The 27,615-nt window shown below is 41.4% G+C and overlaps 1 protein-coding gene across 5 annotated transcripts; it reads right to left on the bottom strand.

The window, feature by feature from the left end:
• ZNF346 (zinc finger protein 346) lies at positions 1-27,232 on the bottom strand. Of its 5 annotated transcripts, XM_063086898.1 has the most exons (9): positions 27,058-27,232; positions 26,773-26,822; positions 25,897-25,915; positions 17,899-18,002; positions 17,089-17,181; positions 15,213-15,357; positions 8,941-9,126; positions 4,245-4,338; positions 1,416-1,568 (listed from the first exon to the last, which is right to left on the bottom strand). In XM_063086898.1, exons 1-9 carry the CDS (start codon positions 27,230-27,232, stop codon positions 1,481-1,483), a joined length of 954 nt encoding a protein of 317 aa, XP_062942968.1. In that variant the 3' UTR covers positions 1,416-1,480. The 5 variants fall into 5 exon arrangements, with proteins under 5 accessions (XP_062942971.1, XP_062942968.1, XP_062942969.1 ...); XM_063086899.1 differs by lacking the exons at positions 8,941-9,126; positions 25,897-25,915; positions 26,773-26,822; XM_063086901.1 differs by lacking the exons at positions 4,245-4,338; positions 8,941-9,126; positions 15,213-15,357; positions 25,897-25,915; positions 26,773-26,822 and having other exon boundaries at positions 1-1,568.
• Positions 27,233-27,615: the final 383 nt, after the last annotated feature.

The raw sequence follows: 27,615 nt of genomic DNA, 5'->3' as shown, positions 1-27,615 counted from the left end.
GTTGCCAAATCATCTGGATGTCTGTCTGTCTCAACAACTAAGATCAGTAATGAAGGCCCTGGGGGTCTGAGTGGGGTGGGAATGAGGGATCAAGGTAGATATACTAGATACAATAGCAATATGGCCCCCAACCCTAGGTCTGTTAAGTTGCAGTCTGGCTCATGGGAGAAATTCTTTATTTGGATATTTCAGTGACCAAGAGACATGCACACACACCCACACACAATACACGAGGGCTTTTCACAGGTGATGGGATGGGGGTGGGGGGAGGAGGCCACAAGAGCAGCTAGGGGCTTCTTTGACCCAATGAAGAGGGGCTTCTGATGGTGACACTCCCTGGAATTCTTGTTTGAAAGATACAAGGAAAAATTCACTCCCAGTTAAGTCCCAGGCCATAAAACACAGCAGAGTTAGAGAAATCTGGTTTTGGGGCCTGGGGAACTTCTGCTTCCTTCATCAGCTCTCCACTTCTCTCCCTGGGGCCCCATCTGGCTCTCTGGTTCTCAAGAATCTCCTGATACATGATGGGGGAAGGCTAGCACCACAGCAACTTGGGTAGGGTGGTCTGTTGTACAAGGGGAGGGTGAGGACTAGTAGGGCCAAAGGGCAGCAATGACCTCTCATCTGGCTGGCATGAGGCAGTTTGCCTTTAAGGGCACGGAACTATCTAGGAAAATTCCATGTGGGGGACTTTCCCACATGACCCTGGGTCAGAGAACCTCTGATGGAGGAGACTAAAGGTTCCCATTGGAGTTTCCCATGATCCTACTGAGTACTGAGGCCTTCTCCAGCTCCAGCTTGTCCCCAGTTGCTGCAGATCCTTAGCACCATTCAGGAACTATGGAGAAAGGGCAGGAGGATTAGCAAGCTCTGCCAAGACTGTGTCATTACTCCAGGCGGAGACTTTACAGTTGGCAGAAACCTGCACAACTGGTTCTGCAAAACTGGCCAGTATCTGGTCCAAGGCTTAGGAAAGCCTGCATTTTGGGGGGGAAGGGGAGTGTCACATCAGCTCCAAGCTCCCATGTGGCAGCTACTTCCACCTGCTGTTTCCCGTCCTAGCCAGAGTCTAGCATGAAAGCTCCAGATTTCACCAGAGATGCCTAGAGCCGAGGGAGAGCTCTGTTCTTTAGCTGCAAGAACTGGCTCCAAACTGACCTTCAGAACAAAGATAGGTGCTGGAGCTTTAGGACATATGACCCAGAGGGGTCAGGGAAGGAGGAAAGCCATCCTCCAAACTATAACCCTGTGAAACCTCAAGTCATCTTAAGACCCCTGCCTCCCCTGTCATGACCTATAGGATCCGTACCAAAGAGGAGGAGCAGGAGTAGATTTGCCTGGACCAATCAGAGGGTGTCTTGGCCCAATCCAATGTATTCTCTTGCTGTAAGAAAGGAGGAAGAGGGAGCCAAGGGCTGACCATAGTCACAGGAAGCTGGCTCATGGCTGGTCCAACCTGGGTTGCTGGGCAGAAACACCTCTAGTCTTCTAAGGTGGTTGAGTTTTTCTGAATGGATGGCCTTTGCATTGGAATCTGGCCCAGGGTTGATGTCATTGTTTTTGGTGACCTGTAATTTGAGATGGAACAAAGGCACAGGGTCAGAGTGTGGCATGGTTGTAATAGCACCAAGCAGCTTATTCTAATGGTAGTACAGCTCTTCTAGGACCTTGGAGTAATAAGCAGGGCAGCTTTCCTTTACTGAGGCCCACTGCATATTAGGCATGATATTAGGTGCTTAGTTTCCATCATCCTATTTCATCCTCATGGCTGTTATGCCAGGTGAGGAATAGCATCCCCATTTCCCATTTTAAATACAAGGAAACTAAAGTTCAGAAAGATTATGAGGTTGGACTAAAGTAAGTTTTTAAGTGGTAGATTCAGGACTGTAGCCCATGCCTTTCCACTATATTAAACCATTTATTCTGCCCACAGTGCCCTATAAGACCTGGATGCTACGTACCCTCACCAATCTCATTCTGTTTTGTTCTTGGTTTTTTTTGCAGCTGGCTGGCACAGAGAACGAACCCTGGATCTTTGGTGTTTGCTACCAGCACTACGCTCCAACCAACTGAGCAAACTGGCCAGCCTACCAACCTCATTCTGTACCCTTCTCCCCCTCAGTCAACCTAAAGTGGCTCTTGTCACTCTCTAACCCACTCTCTGGGCACCAAGCACCACCTGATATTGTCTCATTTGTTTATGGATTTGTTTAGGATCTGCTTCTACCACCAGAGGGAGGATACAAAGGATCAGAGACATTATTGGTCTTGGTTCCTACTGTGTAGCCCCAGTACTCAAAACAGGGGCTGGCATATAATAAGGTACTAAGTTTGTTGAATGAATGAATGCTTATCAATAGCTCCCCTTATTGGTACTAATACTTCACATATATTATCTCCAACCCTCATTAGCATGTAAGGCAAGACAAATAAGCTCCATTTGGTAGTGGCAGAACAAAACGAATGAGGGCCGGCCTGTGGCTCACTCGGGAGAGTGCAGTGCTTGTAACACCAAGGCCCTGGGTTCGGATCCCATATAAGGATGGCCGGTTCGCTCACTGGCTGAGCGTGGTGCTAACAACACCAAGTCAAGGGTTAAGATCCCCTTACCGGTCATCTTTTAAAAAAAAAAAAAAAAAAAAAAAAAAAAGAACAAAACGAATGAGCTTTATAGTAAAACAGGTTTGAATCTTGGGTCTAACTCCAAGTAACTATGTGACCTTGGGCAAGTCATTTAATCTACCTGACATTAGACTTACTTTGGTTGTAAAAGGGAGGGAGGTGTCCTAATTCAGAGTTGTTGTTGACAATTTAATAAGATTGAATTAGGTATTCAACAAATTGTAGCTTTAATCTTACAGAAGAATTAGATGCTCAGAGAGGTTTACTAATTTGCCCAAGGTCACATAGCTGGAAAGTTTAGGAAGAGAACAGTAAATAACACTAGCATTTTCAAGTCTGAGTAACTCCAGGGCAAGGCTCTGGCTGGCTCCAGATGGTCTACTGAAACTGCCACCAGCCAAGCTGCAAGAGAGGCATGTTGAAACACTGTGTGAGTTCCAGGCTGGGTTGCTGGGGTTTGTCTCAAGCCCATACCTAAGATAAGCTTCAAAAATCCCCCAAATTAAAGACATATCCACAGGTAAAGAGGAAGATCTGCTACAGTGGGAGAGGAGACTCCATGTAGACTACAGAGGACCAAGGACATTAGTTATTCCAACACTGTTTTGTACACCTTTAATTAGGCTAAATGGGCAATGCAGAACCAACCACCAAAGTCAAAGCAGTCATTTCAGCAGACTTGCCTGCCTTAAACTCAGTTTCGTCATTTATAAAGGGTTACATTATCAGGAGCTTATGTTGTGGCACATAGCTCATACCATACATAGAGAGGAAGAGACAGAACCATGTAGGCCCTACCAGGAAGACCCTATCCTCTTCATGTTATATAGAGTCACAACCGCCTTCTCAGCATGATACCCTGGGAGGAGCATGCTGTGAGCTAGACAGGCTTCAGTTTGAATCATGGGTTCGCCTTGCAGTATCACTTTGAATGCTGGTTGCCTGTATCTGTAAAATGAGAATTAACAACCCCCTCCTCCAAGGGTTGTTGTAAGGATTACCTGAGAGAATTTGCTTGGCATATGGCCTGCAACAGAACAGGGGCTCAATGAATGTCAGTGATTTTCAAGATTATCTTGAACAGATGACTCTCTGTTCATCTGTTTCCTTCAAAACACTTATAACAATCTGTTAACTTGCTTAGTGCCTCCTCCCAGCAAAATGTAAGGTTGTGAGAGCAGAGACTAGGTTGGTATTGGCGATCACCTAGAAGATGTTCAATAATTATTTGATCAATGAAAGAACCTGGTCATATTTGGTAATGACCTGAAGAGGGAGCTCCTGCCACAGAATTGATAGCAGTGAAAAATAAGGTCTTCGGGACAAAAAAAATGCTTCCCTAGTCAGACTGCTACAGGCCAGGAAATCCAGGTACTCCTAGGAGACCACCAAGGAAATCATCTATGCTTGTCTACTAAAACCTTCAACCCAGCAGGTCCAAAGGCTGATGGGAGAAAAAAATGATAGAGGAGACACTTTTTTCCTGTTAACTGATTTATCTTTCGTTGACTGAGAAAAGATTGCCAGGATTCCATTTTAGCTGAGGACTATCTGGCTTTGTTCTGACTCGGAATCCTGAGCTCCTGCCGCAGACCCTTGAATTTCAAAGGATTGTTACTCACTGGTTCTTGTGTTTGAAGCCGCTGACATGAGCTTGGTACTGTTCTATGGAGTTCAGCACTATCTTACACGTCTTGCATGGGTAGCCTTTGCCAGCTGAAACACACATCAAAATCAAGATGCTTAGTTATCCAATAAGACAGGACCTGGGGACTGGTTCTTTTCAGAGAGCATGCAAATGCCCTTCTGATGAGGACTGATAGGTGGGGCAAGGTGAGGTGGTTAGTCCTAATGAGAATCCCAGAGGCCTCAGTGCTCAGGAGGCACAGACTATGTGCCTACATGCTCCCTGGGGTTGGGAACCTCTCATTCCGTGTCCTCAGTCCCAGAATACAGGCTGGCCCAGAGTAGTTGTCTGCTGAGTAAATAAAAGAATGACAGAACAAAGGGGTGACTTTTCCACCATGACTGTGCTAAGTGGCCTCATTAACGATGCCCTTCACTGAGAGATCTCTGGGAAGGTGCCACTTTCCTCAGGCTTGCAATAATAGTAATTAATGAGAATGCCTGCTATGAAAATCAATCTGTCTTACTACCTTGGGGCTCACAGACACCCTGTCTCACTACCAGGGCTGCTCCGATGACAAAGTAGTCTATTCCCACATGGGGTAGCAGTGAGTTAGGAGACAAGATATGGGACTGGATTCCTGGCTCTGTCTTCAAGGGACCTGGCTAAATCCCTTCCCCTCTCTGATCCTTAGCTTTTCTCAACCTCAAACCAATTATACCAAAACTTATAATCATAGTATTTATAATAAAAACAGTGACTATTTACCAAATGCATGACATAGGCCGTGCACTTCATATAATTTTGTTTGCCCCTCATAATGATCCTGTGAGAATCATTACAACTTTTTTAATAGATGAGGAAAATAAGGCACAGTCACATGTCCAAGAACACAGAGCTAGTAAGTGGCAACCTCAGGCCTGGTGACTACAAAGAGTGTACTTATTCTAGCATGCCAGGTGCTAGCTGTATAAGAAAAGCAGCTGCACACATGACTTTTAGGGCCTTTAAGTTCACCAATGTTCTCAGCTACATTTGTTTCCCTTGTATCTTCAGGTATTTCCTGGAAGACACATCCCTTTAAAGCATTTAAGGGGAAAATTATTGCAATCAGAATTCAAGGTCCTGTTTAGGTATCAAGTTATCAAGGTTCAACACTATCAGGGAAAAGATGTCATAATGAACTAGGAGAACCACCCTCCCCGCAAGGTCAGGAGAGGGACCTGGGGCTGGTATGGAGGTGACAACCACAAATAGTTAAGAGTCACTGTTGTCCAGATTACAAAACCCACTAAGCACCAGACACTGTAACAGGACTTTGTATATTTATGTCCTTGGATTCTTACAACCACTATGCAAATGAGGTTTACACAGGCTCAGAGAGGTTTATTGGTTTACTGGGTCAGAGCTGTACTTGCTCTGGCCTGACTGTGAAGCCTCTGTTCTTCCCCCTATACCACAGGTTTCTAGCATCACCTATATCCCCCATGAGGTACAAGATTTCAGCATACTATTTGCTGATCTATAAGTTAGATTCAAATCATCATTTGGGGCAACTGTAGAATTTATTGGTGTTTCTAAAAAAGCAGGTTTGTCCAGTATACACTAATGAATTTCCATCTGCTAGTTTTACATGTTTGGTATTCTCATTTACCTGCGTGACTTTATAAAGTATAAGTCAATAGAGCTGATTTTTAAACATCTGGCTTATTTAGAAAAGCCCCTGTAGCAGAAAAATGTCACTTGTCTCAAGTTAGGTTTTTCTTTCATTCCTCTTCCCCCTGTAGCTATTACCTTGATTCTCTCTTCCCTTTTACTGCCAATCCTCTTGAAAGAGCTGTCTACACGTTTCTCCATTTCCTTGCCTCTCAATAACTTTGCAATCTACTCTATTCCAAACACACACGCATACATGCATGCATGTGTGCATGAGCTCTTTCAAGACCAATGGCGGCTTCCATGTATCTAAATTTAATGGATGGAATAGAAGCAGGTCTGCTGTGTGAAAGGCAAAGCCCTAAGTAGGGGGAGAAAGTGATGCAGTGAAGCAGGGGAGGCTTTCAACAACACAGGGGCATGCTCAGTGCTCTGGGTGCTAGAATAATTTAGCTGCCTGAATAACATGCAGGTTTTAGTTCTGGCCTTCTTGGGTAAAATATGAGAGAAATGTAAGTCTGATCGGCTTGGTAGATGATACATCTGCTCATGGTGGGAGGGATCTGGACACTCTGGGTCAACTCACATTTGACCCCTACTTGCCATGAGACACTTTCCAGGGGCTCTCTGGGAACCATTCTCTGCTGGCTCTGGTTCTGCCACTCTAGTGTGGGACTCTGGGCAAATCACTTTATCTTTCTGATACTAATGTCCTCATCTGTAAAATGGGGATAATCAAAGTTTCACAGCAGAGTTATTGTCAGGATTAAATACAGCACCCACAACATCAAGGTCGTTATCAGCTGTATGACCTTGAACAAGTCACTCTGGTCTCAACTTCAGTATTTGTGAAGTGGGAAAATCATACCTATTTATAGGAATTAAAGATTTTGGCCCATCTGTAAAGGAGTCAGATGCCTTAAGCAAGAAAAAAAGGATCAAGATTACAGTTCTAGGATTAAGTGTGGATAATCTAGTCTTACACAAATAGAGGAGGAGGGCAGATACAGGAAGGAGGCTTTGCCTTGAGATAAAAGAATAGAACAGATACAAGTTAGCAGTCCAAAATACTGTAGTGCCAGAGTCCTGCCAGTGGACAAGAGATAATGAGGGAATGACCAGGATGGGGAGGAGTAAAGGCAGGGGAGTGTGTGTGTGTGGGTGCTGGAGTGAAGAAATAAAAGTCAGCTACAAGGGATCCCAGGGTCCTGCCAGCTGCATACCATGTTGTCCCTATTAATTGCAGGCGAAAGAAAGGAGGGCATCATGAAGGGGGTTCTGAGCAACTTGGTCAAGTTTCCAGATTCCTTAGCATATGGGAATGATTCTGTTAAAAGAATTCACTGCCTCTATGTGGAAACAGTAAGTAAATATCAATCATATCTTCCCTATTTTGAAGAGGTTTATAAAGCAGTGTACTTCAATGGCACTGGAGGAGCAATCGCTGCCCTGACACATTGCTAAAGGATCTGGCTCAGTCTTCTCCCTCTTGCTTCCTGGCCGCTTCTTCCCACCTGTTTCATCTATGTTGGTATGGTCCAGGCACGGCCTGTGTTGTATGGCCGCCTTTGGTGGTTGGGGGGTTATTAGAGAGGCATGATCCCTGCCCTTTCCCATATGTAGTCTGGAATGTGTATGGCATCTGGCTGTTCACCCTCTTCATGATTATGGAAAGAGCACAGATGACTCTGAGTAGCAGGCTCCCTGAAGCCAAGTTGTTCCACACCTGGATGCTGTGGGAGCCTGAAGTGTTGACTGTTTGGTGTTGCATCTCCATGGACTGGGGAGGATGACCATCACCTAAGGGAGCCCTAAGGACCAACATCAATGCTCATATAGGCTCTATGAGTCAGGGACTGTGTCAGTCTTGGTCACTACTGTACCCCAAAGAGGGAACACAGTAGGTACTCAATAAATACTTACTACAAGCAAACAGAAAGGACATTGTTGGGGGGGAGGGAGGAGAGGGAGGAGGGAGGGAGGTTTTGGTGAGGGGCAACAATAATCAACCACAATGTATATTGACAAAATAAAATTTAAAAAAATAATAATAAAATAAAAAATAAATATTTACTGACTGAATGGAAGAGAAAATAATCTTCCTGCAATGCAAACACTTACTATAGGCTGTGAGTAATTACTGTGATGGGAAGGGTCCCTAATTTTTTGTGAATTCTTACTCCTGAGAGGCTGACTGACATCTTGAGGTCAGGGAAGTAGCTAATATTCTCTGAGCCAGAGTAGTCTCCTTCTTCATCACACTATCTCAGGGGTACATGCAGGCCTCTGAGGATGCTGAGGGAGGATGCCCTGAGAACACTCTAAAATCTAGCAGAGGCTGCTGAGGCCTTCACACAAGAAATGTGGATGACACTTTGGGAATTTAAATCAGAGGTTACAAACTGGTGGTCCTTGGCCCAAATCTAGCTTGCAGACAGTTTTGATTCACACGGGGTCCAAAATGTTTTTAATTTAGTTGCACAGTTAAAAATCAGAGAGAGGAGGCCAGGCTGTGGCTCACTTGGGAGTGTGGTGCTGATAACACCAAGTCAGGAGTTGAGATCCCCTTACAGGTCATCATTTAAAAAAAAAAAAAAAAAGGCAGAGTGTGGTGCTGATAAAAATCAGAGAGGGCTGGCTGGTTAGCTCAGCTGGTTAGAACATGGTGCTAATAACACCAAGGTCCAGGGTTCAATCCCTGTACTGGTCAACAGTCCCCACAAAAAAAGAGGAAAAAAAAAAGATAAAAATCAGAGGAATTCCTATACCAATCTAGCTTTCCAGAATCTTTTGAAAAACTGAAATACATGATAACAACTGTCTAGAGCTGGCTAGGAGTGGCATATACTCTTCAGCTAACCATATTCCTTCCTGGCTCTCACTCATTTAAATTTCCTGTCTGGCTTCTGTAAGGCATCCGAATTTGCACATCCTGCTTTAGACATCTAAGGAGGAAAAGCACAGTCTTGGCTGGTAGAGGAAGCCCCAGTGGTTAAGCCCTGCTCCAGGTCTGGGTGTGAGCTGGGCCCCCTCACCTGATAAGTCAGTGACAGCAGGGTCCGCGAGCCGCCCATAGTGTGCCATGAGTTTGAGCTTGGTCTCCTGTTTCCTGTGTTTCTTGCCCACATAATGTTGTTGAGCCATGACAGGGTCGTTGAAAGTTGCATGGCAGAGGCTGCAGAACTTGTCTGGGTCTATCATCTCTCTATTCTGGTGCAAGGCTAAGGTGGAGGCCACAAGGAAAGGATTTGTAAGGCGTTTCGACAGAGCTGTGGTAAGAGAGTTCAAACAGAAACAATGAAAAAAGAAAAAAAAAAAAAACCCCAGAAGGTGCCAGGCTTTCAAGTATATTGAATGGAAAGAAAGGCTGTGTCACCAGTTAATCACACTTGCAGATGTTGCACTGCCTGTGTGAATCACAGTGAATGCCTTCTCTAATTGAAAAAACTAGGAAGATTTAGGGGAGCCCAAAGACCAGCTATTTTGTTCAGCAGTTTTAACTACTTGAATCCTGATTTTTTTCGTGCTCTGAGGAGGCTCTGAACTTCTGCTATCAAGTTGCCAAATTACAACAGACTAGAGATGCATACTTGCAGTCTTTTTGTCCCTAAGTGAATTTCCCTGGAAATTCACAGCAAGTGGGACAAGAAGTTTAGGTATTTTAATCCCATCCTCAAAGTACCCCAGTTTCAGAGCTGATAACCAATGCACAGATATAGAAATTGAGGTCCTGAGATCCTGGAGCTCATACAGTGTCATTTAGAAAAGGCAACCATACTAGGGATGCCTTTTAGGCTACACTGCATTCTAGGCTGAGTAGGGGAGAAGAGGATGACATTAACATTTTTTTTAAAGGATGTTTTATTTTTCATGATTTTTTTTTTGGTGGCTGGCTGGTATGGGGAACTGAACCCATGACCTTTGGGTTATAAGGCTGGGCTCTAACCAACTGAGATACCCAGCCAGCCCAACGTTAACATTTAGTTATGTGTTTTGTACATACATTTTCTCCTTTGGTTCTCAGAACTACCCCAAGAAGGTAGGTAACATTTTGGCAATTACAGAGAAAAACCAAGGCTCACATAGTTGAGGTAACTTGCACAATATCACCCAGCTAGGGAGTGAACCCAGATCTGTGTGACCCTAAAGCCGATGCCCTCTTTGTGATGCCAGGCTGCCAGAGTGCAGAAAGAAGACCTGAAGGCTACAGCTCATGCTTTCACTTCAGAAAACGTCCCTGATTCTGGTCAATAAATTCAGTTAATCAGAACCTGGTGTGGGCATATTTGTGAGCATCATGTCAAGATGTCAACATGTCTTGATGCTGACTGTAGGCTGTGCTGCTTCCTTATAAAGTGGATGTCATGTCTCACTAACAAGTCATTGTGGCTGGAATGGTGTCAACCTAGCATCCACTGCTTTAAAAATGTGGGGCCCAGAATCCCCACCAGTGGTGGAAGAAGGGTAGGGCTCAGCAGCATTTTTGGATAGATGAGATGGCTCAGATGCTCTTTTGTCCCTGTACCACTTCAATTGGGGAAGTTTTGAGGATTTTTAGCAAGTCAGGAGAAATTTGTTGGCCTTTCCCACAATGGTTTTACAGTATAAGGAACCTCAATTTCTCTGGCCTTTAATTTTGTTTCAGCAAGGCATTTGAAAGTAATGTACATATTGTAGAATATTTTATAATATGAGAAAATATTCAGTTTGTGGTGTTGAGTGAAAAAAAGGTAGGTTATAAAGCAATCTGCTTTTTGTATCCTCAATTTTGTAAAACAATAATAAAAAACTCATAGGTGATTGTATAGAAAAAAAATAAAAAGCAGAGAGAGTAAACAGTGCTTTTTAGTATTTTCCAACTTTTCTACTACGAACTTCTGACATCAGAAAAGAGATAATAGTGGTCATTAAGAGAGAAAAGTCATTCTTTAAAAGATACTGCTGAGAAGCCTCAGAGGTGAATGGTTAAGTAAAGCTGGAAGAACTGCTTAATGGACATCCAATAAAAATGAGAGCTATTGACTCTTCTCTCAAGAAATAGCTTTAAATATGGAAAGAGTGTTCTACAGGGATGTTCACTGAAGTGTTATTTATAACATCAAAAAAAAGGGGGAGGGAGAAAACTTAAATGTTCATTAGAGGAATGTTAAATGTGGTATGATGTAGCCATTAAAAATGTTTACGAAGAGAAAAAAGAAAAGAAAAGAAATAAATACAAAAAAAGAAAAAAAAGAAAAAATCTTCATGAAAAAGTTTTTAATCGCATGGGAAAATATAAATATTAAGTGAAAAAAGTATAAAAGAAAATTATATATACGATATGATCATATCATTGTTAAAAGATACAATCTATATGTGTATACTGGTATTTTATTTTATTTTATTTTATTATTATTTTTTTAAAAAAGATGACCGGTAAGGGGATCTCAACCCTTGGCTTGGTGTTGTCAGCACCACACTCAGCCAGTGAGCTAACCGGCCATCCCTATATAGGATCCAAACCCGTGGCCTTGGTGTTATCAGCACCACACTCTCCCGAGTGAGCCACGGGCCGGCCCTATACTGGTATTTTAAAATGTCACCAACACATTAACAGCATTTTTTTTTTTGGTGGTAAGATTTGGGTGATATTTTACTTTTTTCTTTGTACCTTTTGCACTTCTTGAACTGGAATAATTCATAATGAGTATGCATAATTTTAATAAAAACAATAAGGTTATTTAAATTATTCTACGTTTGTATGCACAGGTACATGGAGTTAATCTACATATATATTAAAACAAATATACACACATATAAGGGGTTCGAGGGGTTTTCAAAAGGTTCATGGAAAATGTGTACAATAAAAAAACTATGCGTGTGTTTAAAATTTTTTTGCACCAAAATAAACCTGTACTAACTTGTTATAACATGTGTGAACAGGATCTAGATTGATAGATAAGATACTAGTTTGAAAAGAGCCCCTATGAGAACAACATGAATTCTGCTAACATTGAAGCAAGAACAAACATCAAATTTACGGTAAAGACTGGGTGGAAGAATGGTGAAATCATCAATGCTTGAGGAAAAACTTATGGGGACAATGCCCCAAAGAAATCAGCAGTTTACAAATGGATAACTTGTTTTAAGACAGGACGAGACTATATTGATGATGAACCCACAACAGCAGACCATCCACATCAATTTACAAGGAAAAAGTTAATCTTGCTCATGCCCTAATTGAAGAGGACTGACGATTAATAGCAGAAACAACAGTCAACCCCACAGACATCTCAGTGATCCAGCTTACACAATTTTTTTTTTTTTTTTTGTAAAGATGACCGGTAAGGGGATCTTAACCCTTGACTTGGTGTTGTCAGCACCACGCTCACCCAGTGAGCTAACCGGCCATCCCTATATGGGACCCGAACCTGTGGCCTTGGTGTTATCAGCACCACACTCTCCCAAGTGAGCCATGGGCCAGCCCCCAGCTTACACAATATTGACTGTAAAATTGTAGTTGAGCAAACTTTCCGCTCGGTGAGTACCAAAACTATGCCCAGATCAGCTGCAGACATGAACAGAGCTTTCAAAATTTTAAAATTTCCTTCAAAGGAAATTTTAAACAAGTGAGATTAAGATTCTGAGGCATTTCTTTGAAGAATTGTAACAGGAGATAATACATGGCTTTATCACTATGATCCTGAAGACAAAGTACAATCAAAGCCATGCTACCAAGAGGTAGAAGTGGTCCAGTCAAAGCAAAAGTGCACTAGTTAAGAGCAAAGGTCATGGCAACTGGTTTTTGGAATACTCAAAGCATTGTTTGTTGATTTTCTGTAGGGCCAAAGCATGATAATATCTACTTATTATGAGAGTGTTTTGAGAAAATAAGCCAAAGCTCTAGAAGAAAAATGCCTGGGAAAGCTTTACCAGAGAGTCCTTCTCCAGCAGGACAATGTTCCTGCTATTCCTCTCATCAAACAATGGCAATTCTGTGACAGTTTTGAAGCATCCACTTTACAGTACTGATTTGGCTCCTACTAATTTCTTTTTGTTTCCTAATCTTTTTTTTTTTTGGCAGCTGGCTGGTACAGGAATTGAACTCTGGACCTTGGCATTAGTAGCACGACGCTCTAACAAACTGAGCTAACTGGCCAGCCCCAACATTCTTTCTTTCTTTTTTTTCTTTTTGGTGGTTGGCTAGTGCTTCCTAATCTTAAAAAAATCCTTAAAGGACACCCATTTTTCTTCAGTTAATAATGTAAAAAAGACTGCACTGACATGGTTAAATTCCCAGGACCCTCAGTTCTTTAGGGACAGACTAAATGGCTGGTATCATTGCTTACAAAAGTGTCTTCAACTTGATGGGGCTTATGTTGAGAAATACAGTTTAGATTTTTAATTTTTATCTTTTAATTTAATTTTTTTCCACAGGCTTTTTAAAGTCCCCTTGTATATACACACATACACATAACAAAAGATTACAGGAGAAACAGTACTCAAAAAATGTTAACAGTAGTTATCTCTAAATAGTAAAGTTATGGGAAATTTTTTTCCCATTTAATCTATATTTTCCATATTTTCTACAACAAACTTATATTACTTTTATATTAGGAAAATGTTTAATTGCAGAAATATAGTTATAAACTTGTATAATAACATGGAAATGTGCTTAAACTACAAAATTAAATGACAAGTAAAAGCAGGATGCAAATGATACATGCTTTATGATTATAACTATATAAAAATACATCTGCATGTGGCAAAGGCAGAAAATAAATATGGAAAATAACTTCTTGAGTATGGAATTTTGGGGACCAAGTATATTCCAGGGAATTTTCCCATTTATAGAAAGATAAGTCTGTGACCTTATAAAGTTCGGTTCTTAAGCTAGCTTCCTTTGACCTAATGCTTTAACTGCTGGTACCATCCTTGGTACCAATGCTGACTTTAAACAAAAGCCATTAGTACACATAAGTTAACGATGAATCGATCATAAGCAAGGCCAATGACATGCTCCATGTGGTGGATGCCTGACCAACTACTGCATTTTATAGGGGAATTCCACTCACTAACTATCTTAATGGTTACACTACTAATAATGGCAGCTGTCATTCACTGAGCATCTATTATGTCCTAGGTTTTTCTTTTGGTTTTTTTTTGGGGGGGCAGCTGGCCAGTACAGGGATCACACCCTGGACCTTGGTTTTATCAGCACCATGATCTAACTGACTGGGCTAACCAGACAGTCCCCTAGGTTTTTTATAAACATTATTTTATCCTCACAACTTATGAAGTAGATAGCATTATTTACATTTTATAGGTAGGGAAACTCAGACACAAAGAAGTCACACAAATGGTAAAAAGCAATGCCAGGATAAACTTGACCTCAAAGTCCATATTCTATTGTTTGATACCATGAATAACTAGATTTGAGTGTGATAAGAGGGTATAATTATGAACGATTTTTCACTCTATCTTCAAAGCCTTCCAAAACATTGTTATCTTGTTTTCATAATACATACAACAAAAAGAATAAGTATTATAGTATAGTCTACTTCTTGGCCCAAAATAGCGACGCAAAAATTACCAAGAAAAAAAATGAAATAAAGATCAAAATACTTTTACTCTTGACTAATTGCAGTTAGCAGAAGTTAAAAACCCCAGAAAGTCAGGAGTTAATGAGATGAAAGTAAGGGCTGAGCCCCAGTGGTGACAAGATAAAGAGGGCTATTTTAGAAGTCACAGCACTGGGAATGAATTCATGGTAGCTGCAAACAGCTCGCTGGGCAGTGGTGGCAGCAATGAAGTATTCAGCTTTGACAGGCAAGTCCCTGTCTTGAGTAGACAGCTTTTGAGGATTAAAGTGAGCAGGGCATAACCTGAGCATGTGAAAGAGACAAGGATGTAGTTTTCAACTTGGAATACATAGTAATAAGGGCAGGTTCATGCTGGGAGGGAAAAATTTAAGGGAGAGGTAGGAGATAGAATTTAAGGGAGAGGTAGGAGATAGAATGTTCTCATAGTATGTGTGGCCTGGAGGACTTTGGCACTCTTGAGTTACAATTATTAGTTAATACAAAAGCTTAGGCTAAGAAGCCTCTAGAGAAAAATTGATATAACCAAAGAAAGGAAGGTTAGGTGAGCACAAGTCTGGAGTTGCATTTCAGTGAAGCTGAGTCTACTTTGACATTTTTAAGGGCTCTCAAAAGCAATTCAACCTCTCCAAGTCTGTGGCCCAAGTGAGCATTTCTAGGAGCATCTGGCAATGGTGCCCTGAGGACGGGAGGGGTCCTGATATAGCTCTACTCAGGAAAACCAGTACCTTCCACCTTAGTGGATTGCTGCTTCAGCTTTAAGTTCTTTGCGTGGGTCTTCCCCAGGTAGTGCGACTGGGCCACAACAGGGGAGGAAAAGGTCATGTTACAGATGGGGCAGCACTGGTTCTTGTCTTTGCTTCTGCTGCTCTTCTGGTTGGGAGAAAGAACACAGGTCTGATCATGCCACTGCCCGGCCAGAAAATCTTCAATGGTTCCCCACTGCCCATAGGAGAATGGGCATTTAAAGTCCCCTTCACACGTTAACCCCAACCTACCTTTCTGGATTCTTCTCCAGCTACTCAGTCTCAGTCTCTACTCGCCATTCCCCACTTTATTTTCTGTTGCTTCCTTGCTTTGCTTGGGCCATTCCTGCTGTCTAGAATGCTCCTCCTTCCTTTCCTGCCTGGCATTATGTCTGCTTAGGCTTCAAGGCCCAGTTTAAATATCAGCTCTTCTGGGACACTTTTACTTAGAAAATAATTCAGCAAACAATTATCAACCCTCTCTGTGTGTGTATTACAGGAAGAATGAAACTTGTTCCTCTTCTGTACTCCCAGAGAGCATTAAACACACCTCAGTCATACCACTTGCCACCCTAAACTGACAGTGTCATAGCTTAGGAGACTTTTGGGCACAACGTTTGGGCACGGACTATCTGACTCATTTTTGTTTCTTATCCCTCGCACCCAGCTGGAGTCTGGCACACAGTAGATGCTCAGGATCTACCGAACAAGCAGATCATTGGGTTTTATTTGCTGATTATGATTAGGTTAGAAAATGACACGTTTCAAGCCTATATTAAAGGTTCCTAAACTCTCTCTGAGAAAGTCTGATCTCTGAATAGAGTATTCATTCAACATTTCTCAAGCTTGGCACTACTGATATTTTGGGCTTGGTATTTCTTTGGCAGCAGGGTGGGTTGGGGAATAAGGTGTACTGTGATCTCATCTGAACTACTGAGCCACCCTGAGAGTATGAGAAACCAAGGTGCAGATAGGTGAAATTACTTGCCCAGGGTCACAGAGTCAATCTTGTCTTCCTGACTTGTAAATCATAAGCAGTGGAACAGGGGTCTGGAAGAGTCCAGTGAGTTTTGAGAAGGGACAAGCAAGGCCCTTTTAAACCCATGACCACTATAATAGGAGGCAGCAGTTTGCAGAGTAAACTCTTATTTATCGAGCATCTACTAGGAACGGGAATTTCACTTTACAATACCTTTAAGAAGTAGGATTTATCTCTACTCTATGGGTGAAGTTCAGAGAGATTAAGTGACTTGCCCAAAGTCACCCAACCAGTAAGTTGCAGAGCCAGGACTGGGTCCTAGTCTGTTGACTTCTCATCCCATGATGTTTGCATAGCCTCCTACAGAACAAAAATAATGGTACTTCTGAGGTACTGGCGGTTATTTCAGCATAATTCTCACAGTATTTCTGAGACAAAAAGCAAATACAATTACCTCTCAATCAGAACAGTCATTTGGAAAGGTGTTTCTTCTACTTATGTATTCAAAACATTCAAGTCTTTTCCCTGGTTCTCAAGAAAGCAAGCAGACTGGCTTCCTTCTACTTTCTCCTAGGAATGGGCACCTTCTTTTCCTGCTCCAACAAACCACTGGGCGGTAATGCATAACAATGGCTACTTTTACTGAGTCCCTACTATGTGCCAGGCTCTGTGCTGGATGCTTTTTATAAACCTTCCCTCATTTTAGTTTGAAAAATCCTGAAAGGTAGTGACAGCATCCTCATTTTTATAGAGGAAGAAATCAAGGTTCAGAGAAGTAACAAGATTTGCCCAGGTCACACAACAGGGGTGGGATTTGAAGCCAAACTGCCTGCTGGCTTCATCAGGAAGCAAACAGTCTCAACGTGGCAGCTGTATTACCTGATCTGAGTCTAGCTTCTTCATTTCCCCTTTTAATGTCTCCATTCCATGGATTACTAGGTATCTCTTCACTTTGTTGGCATGTTTTTTGCTCTGCAAGAACCCAGGAAAAAGATCAAAGATAGTCAAATGCCGTTTCATATCTAAGGCGCTCTAAAACACTTACTAGATTTTCATCTGATTCATCCTCGCAAAAATTTGTGAAGAGGAGAGGGTGGGGGAAGAAACTTAGTTTATTGAGTGCGAGGTACTTTATATGATATCAGATTTAATCTTCACAACAATCTATGAGATCATCTCTATTTTATAGATGAGGACACTGAGGCTGAAGACAGTGATGTTTCTTGACCAAGGTGAGTAGCAGAGTTGTGATTCAAACTCATTTAAAGACAAAGCTCATAATTTCTACTATACCAAACTGCAAGGGAAGATATACACATGATCCTGATCTGGATAGGACAGATGAGACTCAGAGAAATTAAGTCAGCACCACACTCTCCCGAGTTTTTTTTTTTTTTTTTTTTTTTTTAAAAGATGACCGGTAAGGGGATCTTAACCCTTGATTTGGTGTTGTCAGCACCACGCTCACCCAGTGAGCTAACCGGCCATCCCTATATGGGATCCGAACCCGTGGCCTTGGTGTTATCAGCAAGAGAAATTAAGTCAATCTTCAAGTCACAAGCCAACACGCATGGAGGCAACATTTCGGCAGCTAAGAGGGAATTACACTTCACTGTGCAAGCCCGGGAGAAGTGGGGGCTTGACACTGGGTCTGAAAAGTAAAGCAATTCTAAAGTTACAATGGCATACCTGGTAATGTGCCAGCTTCTGGGACTCAGAAATGAGCAAGGCGCAGCAAACCTTACACTGGGTGTCGGTGAAGAGACACTGGTTCTTCTGGATCATGTGCTCCACTACAGAGGGGAAAATAAAAAAATCTTTGAGTTGACAAATACTACCTCAACAGCACTGTCCTTGAACCCTGCCTCAAACATAGACACTGAGTAAAGGAATGCCATACTAGGACAGCAGCAGACCTCAGTCACCCCTCACCTCCTGCTGTCACGACTCATGCTATGTTCTCACACCAGCTATGCTAGTACTTTATGTATACCAACTTTCTTTACTCAGTAACTTATTTTATTCTTTTTTTTGGGTGGCTGGCCAGTATGGAGATCTGAATCCATGACCTTCGTGTTATGGCACCAAACTCTAACCAAATGAACTAACCAGCCAACCCTAAGTAACTTCTTGTAGAAAGGAATCTTTAGATCACAAATTTAAGCAGATACCAGCAAAAATAAATACAATAAAAATAAAATAATTCTAGCCAGATATTGGTGACAGAGGCTTGGAGCACTCCCTAAGAATGAGAGCAGCAAATCTGAAGAGAGGTTTTAAGACATAGTAGTATCCAACTAAGACTTCTTCCCAGATAGAATCAGAACAATTGAAAGACTTGAAAAGGGAATAATGTTCTCACTGTTCTTTTTTTTTGTCTTTTTTGTGACCGGTAAGGGGATCGCAACCCTTGGCTTGGTGTCGCCCGCACCGCGCTCAGCCAGTGAGCGAACCGGCCATCCCTATATAGGATCCGAACCCGCGGTGGGAGCGCCGCGGCACTCCCAAGCGCGGCGGCACTCCCAAGCACCGCACTCTCCTGAGTGCGCCGCAGGGCCGGCCCTGTTCTCACTGTTCTTGATCTGACTTGGAAACACCTAAAATCACCTATTACACAAGTTTCACGCTGTAGAAAACACAGTATTAACCTGTGTTTAACTTTTGGGCATGGAGAACAAAACCTTATCTTTTTTTTTTTTAATTAAAGATGACCGGTAAGGGTATCTTAACCCTTGACTTGGTGTTGTCAGCACCACACTCAGCCAGTGAGCGAACTGGCCATCCGTATATGGGATCTGAACCCGGGGCCTTGGTGTTATCAGCACCGCACTCTACCGAGTGAGCCACGGGCCGGCCCAAACCTTATCTTTTTGAAGAGGGAGTAAAATCTCACCCAAGGTATGAGTTCCATAATGGCATGACAATCTGAGGCTGAGGCAAATAACAAAAGGACCTAGGAAAGGGAGGCTGAATATGATCTACCCATGGGTAAAAATGGTTAGGCAGCATAGTCTAATGTTCAGGGTGGCCTACAAGAATAAAGCAGACAGCCCCATTAAGGCCACTTAGCCTTGATACTTCTCTTTTATAAACCCATATTGCTGATGATCTCAAGAATCTCAAATTTTTATCCAACGAAAAAGGCATGAAGAAAGCAAATGTAAGGGCACTGATGATGTGGTACTAAGAAGTTTCTTACTTAGAATATGTATAAAACAGAATCAAATGGAAATTCTAGAGTTGAAAGTACAATAAATCTCTAGCAGGTTCAAAATGGCAAAAGAATCAGTGAACTCGAAGATAGATCAATAGAAGAACAAAGAGAAAAAAAAATTGAAGAATAATAAACAGAGCTTCATAGATAATGAGAAAACATCAAGCCTACCAACATTTGTGTAAGAAGAATACCAGAAGGAGAAAAGAGAGAGATGGGGCAGAAACAAAAACTGAAGGCATAATGTCTGAAAACTCCCCATATTGATGAAAAACATTAATTTACACATCCAAAAATCTCAAGTAACCAAAAGTAGGATAAATACTAAGAAGTCTAACCTAGGCACCTAGGCACATCATAGTCAAACTGCTGAAAGACAATGACAAAATCTTGAAAACAGCAAGAAAAAAATGACTCATGAACAGTGGAATAATTCAATTAATGCTTAACTTCTCATTTGAAAAAATGAAGGCTAGAAGGCAGTGTAATAACATATTCAAAGTGATGAAAAAGAACAAAACTGTCAACCAAGAACTCTACATCCAGCAAAACTATTCTTTAAACATGCTAAGTAAAAGAAGTCAGTCACAAAAGGCCACATTTTACACAATTCTGTTTACATGAAATGTCCACAATAGGCAAATCCAGAGAGATAAAAAGAAGATAAATAGTTGCCAGGGATGACCGCTTCTGGGTAGGAGTTTCTTTCTGGGGTGATAAAAATGTTCTGAAATTAGACAGTGGTGATGGTTGCACAACTCTGTGAATATACTAAAAGCCATTGAATTGCAAATTTAAAACAGATGAATTTTATAGCATGTAAAATTTATATCAATGAAGCTATTATTAAAAACAAAACAAAACATAACAAGAATGAAGGCATGCTTAGAGCATGGTGTTGATCAAGGGTTGGATCCCTATATTGGCCAGCTGCCAAAAACAAAACAATATGAAACAAAACAAAAAAGATTGAAGGCTGAATAAAGACATTCCCAGAAAGACTAAGAGAATTCATTGTTAGCTGGTCTACCGTGCAAGAAATACGAAAGAAATCCCTTCAGGTTGAAAGGAAGTGACACCAAATGGCAACCGGAATCCAGAGTAAGAAATAAAGAACACCAGAAATGGTAAATATCTGGGTTAATGTAAAAGACTCTATGAATATATATTTTTTCACATTTCTTCTCTTAACTTCTTTAAAAGACAATAATACATAAAGACTGCATCACTAGGTTTATAACATTCAGAGATGTAATATGATAAAAATAGCACAAAGGAGGGGGGAGGGAATAAAGCTATACTACAGAAAAAAAAATGTTTTATTTACCAGAACTAAGTTAGTATTAATTTGAAGTAGACTGTGATGAGTTGAGGTGCATACTGTAATCCCTAAAGCACCACTAAGAAACTAAAAAAAAGAAAGAAAAAATTGAGAAAATTTTGAAAAAAAAATTAACAGAGGAATTAGCAAGGTACACTAAAAATACTTAACACAAAAGAAGTCAGAAAGGAAGAAGAGAAGAACAAAACAGAAAGGAGATAAATAGCAAAATGGAAAATGTAATTTTCACATCAATATCCATAATTAAATTAAATATGAACGTTCTTTTTTTTTTTTTTTTTTTTTTTTTAAAGATGACCAGTAAGGGGATCTTAACCCTTGACTTGGCGTGGTCAGCACCATGCTTTCCCAAGTGAACTAACTGGCCATCCCTACATAGGGATCCAAACCTGTGGCTTTGGCGTTATTAGCACCACACTCTCCCAAGTGAGCCACAGGCCGGCCCTAAATGTGAACATTCTAAATAGTCCACTAAAAAGGACTGTCAGACTGGATAAAAATGCAAGATCCTACTACATGCTATTTATAACAGATATACCTTAGATTCAAAGACACAAATAAGGGCCAGCCTGTGGCTCACTTGGGAGAGTGTGGTGCTGATAACACCAAGGCCATGGGTTTGGATCCCATACAGGGATGACTGGTTCGCTCACTTGGGAGAGCGTGGTGCTGACAACACCAAGTCAAGGGTTAAGATCCCCTTACCGGTCATCTTTTAAAAAAAAAAAAGACACAAATAAGATCAGAATAAAAAAACTGAAAAAGAATAATCATAAAAGAGCTAGAATAGCTATATTACTATCAGACAAAATAGAATTTAGTACATGTAAGATTATTAGAGGCAAAGAAGAACATGTCATAATAATAAAAAGGTCAATACATCAGGAAGATATAAAAATTATAAATGTGCAACAGAGCCTCAAAATGTATAAAGAAAAAACTGATAGAATTTAAAAGAAAAAAAGACAAACCAGCAATAATAGTTGGAGATTTCAATACCTCACTTTCAATAATTTATAGAACAACTAGTTAGAAAAACAGTAAGAGTCTATAATAACAATATCAACCAACTTGATTCAGCTGACATATACAGAATGCTCCACCAACTGGAGAATATAGTTTTCTAGCACACATGAACATTCTCTAGGATATCACAGGACAGAACATATGCCAGTCTCACTACATTAAAAAGACTAAAGTCATACCAAGTATGTTCTTTAAACATAATGAAATTTAATTAGAAATCCACAATGGGAAAAAATCTAGGAAATCCCCACAAATTTGCAAATTGAGTAACACGGATTAAAGAAGAAACTACAAGGGAAATTAGAAATTATTTTGAACTAATTTAAATGAAAACACAGCAAAAGAGAATTTATAGGATGCAGTGAAAACAGTGCTTAAGAAAGAAATTTGTAATTTTAAACATCTATATCAGAAAAGAATGGTCTCAAATCAGCAACATAAGCTTCTACCTTAGAAACTACAAAAATGCAACAAAACTGACAAATCTTTAGCTAGACTAACCAGGAAAATAATCAGGGAAGATACAAGTTACCCAAATCAGGAATTGAAGAGGGCACATCATTACCAACCCCACAGAAATATAGAGGATTATAAGGGAATGTTATGAACAATTTTATGCCAATAAATCAGAAATTTAGATGAAATGAACAAATTCCTGAAAGACATGAATGACTAAAACTGACTCAAGAAGAAATTGAAAAATCTGAGTATACTTAAAGAAATTGAATCTATAATTAAACATCTTCCCACAAAGAAAAACCCAGGCCCAGGTAGCTTTACTGGTGACTTCTACAAAATATTTTAAGAAGAATTAATATTAATCCTTCACAAACTCTTTCAGAAAGTAGATGAGAAGGGAACACTTCCAAATTCATTCTATGAGGCCAGGCAAAGACATTACAAAAAAGAAAACTACAGACTAATATCTCTTGTGAACATAGAAACAAAAGTCTTAAAAAGTATTAGAAACCAAATCTAGCAACATATAAAAGGATATATGCCGTGATTAAATGGGAAAATGCAAAGTTGGCTTAAGATCTGGAAATTAACTAATGTAATACACCACATTGAGAGAATAAAGGACAACTATATGATGACCTCACTAGATGCAGATAAAGCATCTGATAAAATCCAACACCCATTCATTATAAAAGTTCTCAAAGCTAGGAAAAAGGGAACTTCCTCAACCTGATAAGGCATCTATGAAAAATCTAGAGTTAACATAATATTCAATGGTGAAGGACAGAATGCTTTTCCCCTGAGGTAGAATGTCAGTTCTTATCACTTCTATTCAAAGTAATACTGGAAGTTTAGTACCGTATGTACATTTTAATCTCTTTTGATAACTACAAAGGAAACTACAAAACACTGCTGAGAAAAATTAAAGATCTAAATAAATAGACAATTCAATACTCAGAGATAGGACGATTCAATATTGTTTTGATGGCAGTTCTCCCAAAATTGATCTATAAATTCAATGCAATTGCTATCAAAATCCTAGTGGGTTTTTTTGGTAACTGGCTAGTAAGGAGATCCCAACCCTTGACCTTGGTGTTATCAACACCTTGCTCTAAGCACTAGCAGGTTTTTTAAAAAATAGAAACGGACAAGCTGATTCTAAAATTTATAAGGAAATGAAAAGAATGTAAGAGGATGGCCAAAACAATTTGGAAAAAGAACATAGTTGAAAGACTTACACTTTAAAACTGCCAGGTTTTAAAACTTTATATAAAGTCACAGTAACAAAATAGTATGGTATTGGCTTAAGGACAAGCATATAAATCAATGGAACAGAATTGAAAGTCCAGAAACAAATCCGTAAATTTATGGTCAGTTGATTTTTTTGGTGGTGCTCTAACCAACTAAGCTAACTGCCCAATCCCAATTGTCTTCAACACAAGTATCAAAGACTGTTCAAGGCTGGTTAGCTCAGTTGGTTAGAACACAGTGTTGATAACAACTAGGTCAAGGGTTTGGATCCCTCCACGAGCCAGCTGCCGAGGGAAAAAAAAAACAAAAAAAGACAATTCAATAGTGAAATAGTGAAAGGATAGTCTTTCCAACTTCCATACATTAAAATATTAACTCAAAATGGTTCACATACCTAAATGTAAAAGCTAATCTATAAAACTTCTAGAAGGCACCACAAGAGAGAATCTCTGTAATCCTGGGTTAGGATAAAGAGTTCTTAGATATGACACTAAAAGCCCAATCCATAGAAGAAAAATTGATAAATTGGATTTCATTAAAACTTTTGTGCTTCAAAAGGCACTGTTTTGAAAATGAAAAGACAAGTCACAGCGAGAAAATATCTGAAAATCGTATTTCTACTAAAGGACTTGTATCTAGAATATATAAACAACACTTAAAACTCAGTAAGTAAAAGACAAACAATCAAATTAGAAAATGGGCAAAAAAAAAAAAAAAAAAAAGAAAAGAAAATGGGCAAAAGATGTGAATAGATATTTCACCAAAGAAGATATACGAATGGGTAATAAGCACATGAAAACATGCTCAACATCAATAGTCTTTAGGAAACCGCAATGAGATATCAATACACACCCACTAGAATGGCAATAATCAAACAAGTCAAGAAAATAACAAGTGTTGGCAAGGATACAGCAAAATTGAAACACTCATATGTTGATGGTAGAAATGTAAATGGTGAAGCCATTTTGGAAAAGTTTGGCAGTTCCCCAGCAGTTCTGCTCCTAGGGACATACTCAAGAGAAATAAAATATATGTCCATACAAAACTTTGAGCACAAATGTTCATAGCAGCACTACTCATAAGAGCTGCAAACTGGAAACAATCCAAATGTCTACAACTAACAAATGGATAAACAAAATGCGGTATGTCCATACAATGGAGTTCTATTCAGTGATAAAAAGGAATGAAGTTGAATCTCAAAAACATAATGAGAGAGCAGCTAAGCTCAAAAGACTACATATTCTATGATTCTATTTACATGAAATGTCCAGAAAAGGTAAATTTATAGTCAGAAAACAGATCAGTGGTTGCCTAGAGCAGGAGGTTGGAGTGGGGATTTAACGTAAAGCAGCTCAGAGGAACTAATCTGGGTAATGAAAATGTTCTAAAACTGGATTGTGGCTATGGCTACACAACTCTAAACTTTTACTAGAAATCATTGAGTGGTACTCTTATAATGGATGAATTTTATCGTATATAAATTATAACTCAATGAAGGTGCTAACAGGAATAAAAAAAGGGTGAGTAGAACTTAGTGCTGCAGATATCTTCCTAGACATCATATAAATATGGGAGAAGTGAGAACAGGGAAATGAGCTGGGTCATAACAGTGACAATGTATATTCATACGTACATAAGCAAACCACTTTTCAGAGCACAGCTTCTGTGCTCTCTGCTTCAAGGTCCAGGGCATACTTTCCTTGTCCCACCAAATTAAAGGCTATTTCCTTTTTTTTTTTTTTTTAAAGATGACTGGTTAGGGGATCCCAACCCTTTTTTTTTTTTTTTTTTTCTTTTTCGTGACCGGCACTCAGCCAGTGAGTGCACTGGCCATTCCTATATAGGATCCGAACCCGCGGCCGCTGGGAGCGTCGCCGCGCTCCCAGCGCCGCACCCTCCCGAGTGCGCCACAGGCTCAGCCCCCAACCCTTAACTTGGTGTTGTCAGCACCACGTTCTTCAGTGAGTCAACCAGCCATCCTTATACAGGTATTCGAACCCGTGGCCTTGGTGCTATGAGCACCACACTCTCCCAAGTGAGCCATGGGCTGGCCCAAGGCCATTTCCTTTTTGAGCACTTCCAACTCTTAGACATTCCTTTTCACTCCATCCCTTACACTGTACTGGAACTGTTTTGGTGTCTGTTTCCTAGGCAAGACTGCAAGCTCCTCCAGGGCAAGGACAGTATCTTCCTCATCTGCGTACCTCTAATGCCCAGCCAGTTCGAGGCATCAGTGAACGTCAAGTTAATGAAAAGAAAATGAGGGTGGGTGGGGTGGGTGAGTGCAACTATGTGCCAAAGAAGCTTGAAAGTACAAGAGAGATAGGGGCTCAGAAACAGTATATATACTAATTTAGGAGTCAGGCTAGACTTGTTTTTAAACTGGAGTTTACACCAGGATACAAGTCTGTGTACTACCCTCACTTAAACTTATCTTCCTTGTATGTGATGAAAAATTCAATTTTAGGGCCAAGCCCGTGGCGCACTCGGGAGAGTGCGGCGCTGGGAGCGCGGCGACGCTCCTGCTGCGGGTTCGGATCCTATATAGGAATGGCCGGTGCACTCACTGGCTGAGTACTGGTCACGAAAAAGACAAAAAAAAAAAAAAAAAAAAAATTCAATTTTATCTAGGGCAGTCAGTTCACAAACAACATACGAAACTTTCCAAGATTAGTCTGCTCAGCAAGCAAACAAACCATTAGAGAGATCTGATTTCCCTGCAGATACCTGACAGGATTAGCACAGAAGCCCAGATACAGTTCTTGTGCATCTGGGTTAGCGGTAAGTAGCTATCTCTGCAAAGGACAGTGAAGGGAGTCACACAACCAGGTCACACCAGCTCTTTCCATCCTCCTCTATCTCCCATCTCATCCAGTCTCAAGTCAAATGCAGAGCAAGCTGGAAAGCTTCAGGGCAGAAATGCTCCCTGATGTGGCCTTCTACAACTTCAGCTCAAGTGTGGGATACAGAGAAGCTGGAGCCAAAGAATACCCAGGCCAGTTTCTCCGGCTTCTCGCCCTTAGAATAAGGATCCTAAGCAAGTACAGGGCAGACACCTAGGAACAAGGGTAAGCTGGGGCTCAGACACCAAGGCCTGCAGGAACATGGAGGTAAGGAGAAGGCCTTCCAGAGCCCTAGGAAGTGCAGGGCTTGAGAGAAGAAACTAGTCGAGAGACACGGGTGGAGAATCTGGAGACAGCGACGTTGGGGAGTCAGGGAGAAATGGGAGGGGTACTTGGCTCGGCTACGGGTCTGGCAAGGACGGTTCTGCGGTATCTGAGAGAACGTGAATAGGCATTACAGTCTCGAGTTTGGGAAAAGCTGCGCTCCGGTGGATAAGAAAGAATGGGAGAAAAAAAACCCAGGCCTTGAGCGCGGGGGTGCCTGTTAGACAGCATGAGTCCAGGAGTCCCCAGCGCATCACGCAAGGAGGCGGGCCGGGCGCTAGGGGGCGTGACCGTAGACCCGCGGGCCGGTCCGCTGTCCCGCCCGGCGCTTCCGCCGCTGCCTGCGAGCAGAGCTAGGGGCTTCCTGCGCCAAAGGCCCCCGGACTCACCTTCCTCCCTCCCCACCGGCTGAGCGCTGGACACTGCTTCCCACAGGCAGCGCGCCCTCTCGCGGTCGAAGCGAACCCCGTCCGGTTCCCGGCCCTCCCGCTCCTCCGAGCTGTTGTATGGCCCGGCCCTTCCGCCGTCCACGGCCTCCACGCTGCCCAACCCGGGATACTCCATCTTCCCCGTAAGCCCTAACCGATCGAGAGCCACTCATGCGTCCCAGCATCGCGAGATGTAGGTGGGAGGACTTGGCCGGACCCACAAGTCTCGCGAGGTTTGTGCGTTGCAGACCGCGTCCTGGTGCGGGTGCCGGCGTTTATTTTTCTTTGCTGTCTTTGGGTCCTCATAACGTGTACTGTGGATTCGAAATCCGGTTGCTGGTTCCACAGCAGCCCTCTCCCTCTCGGACAGGCTCGAGCGGTTCTTGGCTCAGGGTTCTCACTTTGGTTACGGTCTGCCTTTTTGACACTTCGCATTTCGTACTCATAAAGGTCCTGTTATGTGGGTATATTTTCCCCATTTCACTGATAGGGAAACAGAGGCCCAGAACTTAGAAATGG

The sequence above is a fragment of the Cynocephalus volans genome, chromosome 2 (genome assembly GCF_027409185.1).
Source record: "Cynocephalus volans isolate mCynVol1 chromosome 2, mCynVol1.pri, whole genome shotgun sequence".
Lineage (NCBI taxonomy): Eukaryota > Metazoa > Chordata > Mammalia > Dermoptera > Cynocephalidae > Cynocephalus > Cynocephalus volans.
Note: the sequence above shows the minus strand (reverse complement) of the source record. Positions and strands in the feature narration are given on the sequence as shown.

Coding starts and splice junctions, on each gene's coding strand:
- ZNF346 (XM_063086898.1), bottom strand. CDS start 27,232: ATGGAGTATCCCGGGTTGGGCAGCGTGGAGGCCGTGGACGGCGGAAGG. Junction 15,358..17,088: donor AGAAGCTAGACTCAGATCAG/GTAATACAGCTG, acceptor TCTCCCAACCAG/AAGAGCAGCAGAAGCAAAGA. Junction 4,339..8,940: donor TGCTGTCACTGACTTATCAG/GTGAGGGGGCCC, acceptor TGTGTGTTTCAG/CTGGCAAAGGCTACCCATGC.